The sequence below is a fragment of the Botryllus schlosseri genome, chromosome 13, assembly GCF_051294905.1.
Source record: "Botryllus schlosseri isolate E-star chromosome 13, Bs_hap1, whole genome shotgun sequence".
Lineage (NCBI taxonomy): Eukaryota > Metazoa > Chordata > Ascidiacea > Stolidobranchia > Styelidae > Botryllus > Botryllus schlosseri.
Window position 1 is genome coordinate 17491999 of NC_137248.1, and position 8022 is coordinate 17500020.

General features: G+C 39.2%; 1 protein-coding gene across 2 annotated transcripts; it reads left to right on the forward strand.

Moving 5' to 3' along the window:
* The first annotated feature begins 1433 nt into the window (after positions 1-1433).
* LOC145453596 (uncharacterized) lies at positions 1434-6566 on the forward strand. Of its 2 annotated transcripts, XM_080331563.1 has the most exons (3): positions 1434-1667; positions 1743-1898; positions 4596-6566. In XM_080331563.1, the coding sequence occupies exons 1-3, from the start codon at positions 1601-1603 to the stop codon at positions 4694-4696; spliced, it is 324 nt and encodes a 107-aa protein (XP_080187689.1). In that variant the 5' UTR covers positions 1434-1600; the 3' UTR covers positions 4697-6566. The 2 variants fall into 2 exon arrangements, 1 of the variants encoding a protein (XP_080187689.1); XR_013919837.1 differs by lacking the exons at positions 1434-1667; positions 4596-6566 and adding an exon at positions 2986-4022 and having other exon boundaries at positions 1677-1898.
* The last annotated feature ends 1456 nt before the right edge of the window (positions 6567-8022 follow it).

The window sequence follows — 8022 nt, forward strand, 5'->3', positions numbered from 1 at the left end:
CTGCGAAGATTTCAAAATGATCGAATTCTTGAAAGGATTGCGAGGAGGTTATTCAAAACATTCTTGTTTTCTTTGATTATGGAACTCCCGTGCTGACACCGAACACTATTCTCGAAAAGATTGGCTAGAGAGAGCATTTTTGTCCCTGGTACTCAGAATGTAAAGCATGATTAAGATATTTTTTAATGTCACCTTTGCACATAAAGCTTGTTCTTGTGAAGCAATTTCTGAAGGTCATAGATAAAGATGGAAATGCTTTTTGGTATTTCCGCCATGTTTCTGTTTTTGTCAGAAGTTGAAAAGAAGGCTGGAATTTTTACTGGGCCGCAGGTTCGACTTATTCTCGAATCTGAAGTACTTGAAGGTAAAATGACGGCAAGAGAAACAAGGGCATTGAAGGCATTCCGAGCAATTGTTGAAAATTTTCTTGAAAATAAACGAAGCAATGACTACAACCTTTTAGTGAAAATGCACTACCTGCACTCTCACTTGTACGTTTTGTAGTCCCAATATGGATGATGTAAGTGAAGAACGTGGCGAGGGGTTTCACCAGGACATGTCTCACATGGACAGAACATACCAAGGAAGATGGAGTTGCAACGTGATGGGGGATTATTTGTGTTTCATGATATAAGAGAAGGTTTCTCATTTCACAGACGGAATTTATGCAAACAAAACCACTTCTGACGATTTTTAAAGTGTTTGGATTGTTACTTGATGCATGACAGCATGAGCAATAAGCTACATTTGTTCATATTATCCTTTTCATTAGCGTGTTCTTACGTCCAATAAAGAATGATTGTAATTAATACGGAGCAATTATAAGTAGAATCAAAAATTAAAGAAATTGATATTTCTTCAGAATTTGGGACACTGCAGAAAAAATTTAGATATTTTGTTAATTAGTTTGGAATACTAAAACACAACACATAAAATTTTTTAGCCAACTAAAACTTTTGCAAAATTTTGTTACATGGTGTAATTTTTCGCAGAAGCAGGATTATCCAACATATACTGACAAAAATAAATCAAGAAGTTCGTCTGTGATGATTATGAGCTGAATTGATGAGTTATGGTTGACTATTTCGCGATTGGGCAGATATTGACTTGACAAAAGCTGAACACTTTCAATGCTGTCGCAGGCCCAACAAAATCACCTTGCAAGTCGCACCTTTAGCAAGCCTGAGGTCGTGGGCGAAGTGTTACGAAATGAGGGGAGATTTGCACGAAAATTGAAGATTTCAAATCGCATATAAAGATACTTCTAGCTACAAATCAGCTAAAAGTCAAGAATTAGTCTCAAACCATACAGTTCTGTCATTAAAATGAGAATTTTGATACCTTGCGTTACAATTATAAAGCCGGACTCCTCACTTCAAATTATAAAATTTCATTTCAGTGCGGAGTTCCCCCTTTTGACAACCAATGTGATAACAAGTGCATTATCCTTTTCTCATAATGGAGTTGAACATCATGACTCATGGGAACCAATCACCATTGTGATAGCTCGATTTCCATCTTTATTCATGCAGGGCTATTTATTGTTATTTGAAACCTAGACTGCCGATTGACAATCGCCGGTATAGCATTGAAATTCAAGATGTACGCAAACGATCACGTGTACGAGTTGGGTGGAAGGAGCCTAGAAGACCCTGTGACCATTCAGGGTGATGATACTCAAAATAAATTCAAATACCTACTGCTTTCTCAGCTGGTTACTCATGCAACAAAAATCATTTTAGATAGCGGTCAACTGTCACAAAAAGCGTCTGGACAATTCGGAGAGATGTACATGCGAAGAGCGACCGTGATTTCGTGCTTACTATTCATAGTAATAACAGCAGGACTAGCAGCAATTTACGCGTTGCACTTCAATTTTCGAGGAACATGGTATGGGGGTGAGTGCCAGTCACAAGGCTCCGAGCCACAATGTCAATCTCACTTTTACAGTTTTGACTCGAGTCAAATCCAGTCCCTTTCAATTCACCACCGAGTCAAGTCCGAGTCCAATTCATTGTGTTGAATGTTCAATCTTCAGTCAAAGTCTTGTTAAACCCACTTTATATAACTCCGTTTGGTGATATTGAATAGTTCGAATCTATAATATACCAATTTTCCTCACTTTAAGCAGTTTCTGGTCGCATTTTCCAGTACCAGTACAAATAGACTAAATCCCAATAATGTGGTTATTTTGCTATTGTTCGGAATTACAATGAAATGTCTGCATGTCTGGGCCGTCTGAGTCTCGAGTCATATGACTGGGTTCGAGTCATGCGCAATGACTGGAGTCCAAGTCGAGTCAATGCACAGATTGGCTCGAGACGAGTCATTTCTGAATTCTGAGAAAATAACTCGAGTCAAGTCGAGTCATCTGGAAATCGTGACTCGAGTTGGACTTGAGTCGAGTAATGACTCGAGTCATTAACACCTTGGTGAGTGCAGCAATGAATAAGAATTTTTTTAGCAGCCAAATCCATATATATGGGAATCTTAATTTTGAAATGATTTATTATTATCGTAAAAGGAATTCTATCGTTGCGTTTCATAATCCACGGATATCGAAGAGAAATTCCAGCAGCATAGAGACATACATGATAATGGTAAGTTTAAGCGCAAATTTACATAAGCAAGTAATGAGTGAGACCATTTTGTATCAATATGTAGCACTGTGATAGGTTTCTTTGATGGGGGAGGGTGATATGGTTGCAATGCATCTTATCAATTTGGCTACGAATGTCACGACTAATATACTGGACCGAAAATTATTTGGTCCCAATATTTGTTATCAGTGGTCGGGAGCCTATGGCTCTCGAGCCATATACGACTCTTTTCGCTATAAGATATGGCTCTTTGCCGAATATTTATTTTTGTATTGAATTGATCAAGAACGTCAAGAGGGTGGATAACTATATATCTTATATTATATGGTATTGAACGATTGCCACATTGCTATAGCTACTTAGTAAATGAAATACCTGTATTTAGAGACTCGTTTATTACGAAATTATATTGACCAAGTCAAACTTTGCTAAAATGACTCGACTTGACTTGACTCGGCGTATCAGAAATGTGGATTGACTCGTGACTCGGAGCAAAATTCACGAGTCAATTTCAAGTCATCAAGTAAAATCACTGTATCTTGCATATGCTTAGATTGTTCGCAAAATGCTTGCGTAACCCGTGAGAGCGACCAATCATTCAATGACTGTGCGTTTCACTGAGCCTCGATTGTTCTCTTAGAAATAAATTGACCGCGCACGAAGTGATCGAAGCTTACAGCTTACGTTGTCGTAACTCTAGTAGTAAAGTAATGGAATGGCAAAATGTATATTTCTGTTCTCTGTTCTTACCTTAACCAAACCTCTTGTTTTATTGAAATTGAAGTCGAATATTGTTTATATAGTCCTCAAACATTGGCGCAGGCTCGAATTGTATCATGGCTATTTGTAAATAGATAATGCATTGCATCTATCAGTTCGTTTCTCTATTCTCTATTTTGGCTGATAACTATATAAACGGAGGCTACGTAATTACGTAGTTTAACTTCTACGTATATGTGTGCGATACAGCGCCTTCTTGCATGCAATATTTAACTGTATATTCGTTCATCGTTTCGGAATCAATGACCACTCAATCTGCATTTCAGACAGCTAGCAAACTGCAATGACCTAATAATGCCTCACATAATCTTTGAAAAGGCAACTTGACTTGAAATGTGACTTGACACGTGACTTGACTTGACTTGACTCGACTTGACTCGAGTCAGCTCCGAATATGGAGTGACTTGACTTGACTCGAGTCATATTTGAAAATCGATTGACTTGACTTGACTCGAGTCAAAATGTGCAATGACTCGAAATGACTCGTGACTCGAAGGTAGTGACTTGATCCCAACACTGCATCCAATATAGAAAGTGTGAAAGGTATAGGTGATAGTGTGGAAAATTCATTTAGATTGCGGATAATTAACTCTATCTAGAGTCGCATTCGAGCGGGAACCTCAGAATTACCAAGGCTCGCACCATCCCCACCCATAGGTTATATATAAATTTACAAAACAATTATTCTCAATTTTAAGCGCATTCATATTAGGATATTACTTTTATTAGTATATTCATGACACATATATTTTTTCTCGTGAATGTATGCGTTATCATTTAATAATAAAGTAATTCAAATGAATCTCCAAGTAATTACTTCCAACCATTCGTATTCCGGTGATAAGGTAGCAATGAGGTTTTAGTACTGTGGTATAGAAGGTTATTTCTTGTACCATATCTTACATTAACGATTTTCATCTAGCTAGTAGTTGTTAGTTAATCAGTCCACGGATTGCCTGTATTTAGAGACGTGTTTATTACGAGATGATATTGGCCAAATCCAACGCGATGCTGATTATGGTAGGCATGGTATATTTTTCTTAGGTTCTAGATATTGTTTGAAATAATATTGTTCTTGGATTTTAATTTTTAATAGGCCAGTGCAATTCAATCCTTTTGCGAACCATTTTATGTTTGCAAAATTTTATATAGTCTTATATCTTACATTAACTATATTGTCATCTTGCTAGTTACTTGGTCAATGAATTTTTTTAGAGACGCGTCTATTACGAAATGATATCGACCAGGTCATACGTGATGCTGATATTAGTAAGTATTGTATATTTTTCTCAAGTTCTAGATATTGTTTGAATTAATTTTGATCATGGATTTTAATCTTGATTCAACCAGTGCAATTCAATCCTTTTAAGAACCATCCGCACTTAATTTTGCAAAAATTTTATCGGCACAAACTGTCCGAAAATGATCACAGATCAGAATAATGAGGAGAGTTTACGATTTTTAGTCAAATGTCCAACAAGTAGGCCACCGGTTGGTCAAGGATTCGGTTGGTGCCGGATATTTCCGAAATTTCAGACCATAGTTAGACAACTTCTTGCTCCGAAGTTCCTCAAATTACGTCGTCAAGTATCTTATCAAGAAGACAATTCCTTTCTGATGCCAACTACAGTGCACTGAAGTCCCTTTAAAGAACTTATTGGAGGTAAAGATATTCAATATACCGTTGAATAGTATTCATATTGGAATGAACCCGAATATTTTCGACTGACACTCAGGGGTAATCGTCAGCAACTAGTACAGAATTGGAAAGAACATTGTATATCAACTCCAACATTTCTATCACAAAATATTACGTCACCAACATGGAATGAAATCTCAAATAAGAGAGCGTTCAATGTACGGTTTGTTTGTTTGTTTTGGGGTATTCATGGTGTTTGTCGACTACTATGGTCATTTACACCAGGCCGATATTCTTCTTATTTTCCGTAACTGCCGACTTACAGCACGGCCCACCTTTAGGCTTCTTGTAAGACACTGCTGACGCGGATGAGGTGGTGAGGAGGAGCCTAGGTAAACCTCAAACACTTAGGTATCGAAATTCGGAAGTCGTCCTCGGTCGGACTCGAACCCGCACCCATTGGTGTTGCAGCCGCGGATTATACCACTGCGCTATCTCGTCACTCAACTCCAACTGTTGACAAAGCCTGGACTGATGTATTTTGATAAAGGTCGACTCCAAGCACAGAGATGAAAGAGTGAACGGGCCCATCCGATGACGCGCACTGTCGTCACGATAATTTTTCGCACAAGCGGGATTATCCAACAGATGTTTGCCAATGGCAGAGTTTACGGCGTTTGATCGCTCAGCTTCAAGCTTGAGCGGATGAGTCAAGGAAGAGCTTTTCACCGAGCGTGATTCATGTTTTCTGATAAATATAGGGACATGCTGGTGTATGCGTTCCTGCAAACGCTTCGACGTGTAGCCACAATCACATTGGCACTTATATTCGTACACTACATCACTTTGTTGAAGTGCAGAAAACACGTCTTTACGTGCTGAAGGGAGCAGTTGCGTTGTCGTAAAAATCACGTTAGTTTTCACTGTGTCGTAACACCTACTGACCGCAGAAATCAATTGTATCTCAAAGCGGGTGGAAATAGGACCAATCCAAGGTAGCTGGATACACACACCTTTGGTTGTTCGTTCGGTGGGCTCTGTTGCAGGGTTGTGACCAAGTCACAACGCTCCAAGTCACAAGTCAATCTCACTTTTATAGTTTTGACACGAGTCAGGTGGAGTCATTTCCAATTCATCACCGATTCAAGTCCGAGTCTAAGTCAGCGAGCAGAGGGTCTAGTCCAGTGGTTCTCAACCTTTTTTTAGACACGCCCCCCTTTTTGATGGTGAAAAATTTCGCGCCCCCCTTATCGTCATATTACAAAATCCCACTGGGATGCTAGCAACCTCAACAGATTGTTTGGTGGTAATGGAAGGTTATGAATGTTTATGAGAGAATGAAAAATATGAAATTGGGTCTATATAGAGAGAAACATGCGTGCATTGGAGGTAAATAGCGCGAAGCGCGAAATATATTTTCAGGTGACCGCTTCTTCGCGCCCCCTTCAGAAGTTTCGCGCCCCCCAGGTTGAGAACCCCTGGTCTAGTCCGAGTCAAAGTCATTTATTGACTGCCCAGTTTCCAGTTAAGTCTTTCAAACCCGCAACTCTGTTTGATGATATTGAATGGTTCGCATTTATAATCTACTGATTTTCCTCACTTCTAGCAGTTCCAGGTCGCATTATCAAGTACCAGTACCAATAGGCCAAATCCCAATAGTGTGAACATTTTCGCAGTAATATGCTACCGACGCATCTTATTGGTTACATATGACATATTACATATTTGCATTGCCGTACCCATGAGACGGTAAGCACCCATCCTGCTTCAAATATTGGATATGTGTATTTTTACGTTATTCACTTTTATCAAATAGCTTTGAATACTAGTGGTTTCGCGTCGTTATCTGACTAAATGTTTTAGGGCTATCAGCAAGACTTAACCGCAAGTACACAGTGTAGACTTGATACTATACCCCTGTAAGTGAATTACAACATCAGTGTCCGGAACGGCAAATGCTGCCCTGATCACCTTGTATTCATAGTGTTAGTAGCTCTGAGAAACAAAGCAATATACAATTATACAGCAATGCACTCGATATTTCTTTATGTTCAATAGTCAGCAAGAACTCGAAATCTCATTTCATGAGCTTGAATGCATCGTTTGCGAAGAAAGACGAACAGCTATTGGCAATAATCAATGAGAACGCGCAGAAGTCATTGAAACATTCTGAACAGGTAAAGTTGCGACTGCAGCGCAGGCGTGGAGCTATAACACTATGTAACAATTTTTTTTGTCCGTGGGAAATAATTGCCTGTTATGTTTGCTTGTGCCGAAAAAAATCATCCTAGTGACCAATTGGGATTTTTGCTGTACAGGTCAAGCATGTAGCCCTGGTTAGTGGTCGCTACCTTGAACTCCAATCACTCAAGCATAACGCTATGTCAGGAGTTTCTCTCTGATTTCTGTATACTTCAAAATTCTTGTGAAGCGTGTTATATGAGAGCAATTCAAACCTAGAATGCGAAGCTAATGAGATTTAAGGAATAATAACTACAAAATTGCAAAAACAGTGCATATTTCAGGTCATAGTGTTGTGGTTTCACTCAAGTCACCATCAGCAAGGAAGAGCCGTCATTTACGCCTAATTCCAAGAAGGCAAAAAATGCACACTCAATTCCGAGTTTTACGGAAATTGGATAAAAAGTAGTTATTCACAGAAGTGAAACCGCCATAGTGAGAAACCGGTATATGCAAGTTACATGGAGAATATTATTGCTACACAAAAATATAATTTAAATATCAGTGGACGCACTAATTTCGCTTATGACTTAATAGCATCTCTGCATATGGAAAAACCCCATCGCGATATAATAGTAATGAACCAGCATCAAGATAGCGTAATGGTTAAGCGTCCGGCTTCTTGATCGGTAGGTCGTGGGTTCGATTCCCGGCCGGGTCAGACCAAAGACCTGATTCGTTACACTGGTATTCATGGCTTCCCTGCCTGCCCTGGGATAGCATGGAGCGGGGTGGTGCATGACTTAGAAAGCCGTAAAGGCT

Coding starts and splice junctions, on each gene's coding strand:
- LOC145453596 (XM_080331563.1), top strand. CDS start 1,601: ATGTACGCAAACGATCACGTGTACGAGTTGGGTGGAAGGAGCCTAGAA. Junction 1,668..1,742: donor AGACCCTGTGACCATTCAGG/GTGATGATACTC, acceptor AAATCATTTTAG/ATAGCGGTCAACTGTCACAA. Junction 1,899..4,595: donor TCGAGGAACATGGTATGGGG/GTGAGTGCCAGT, acceptor GAATTTTTTTAG/AGACGCGTCTATTACGAAAT.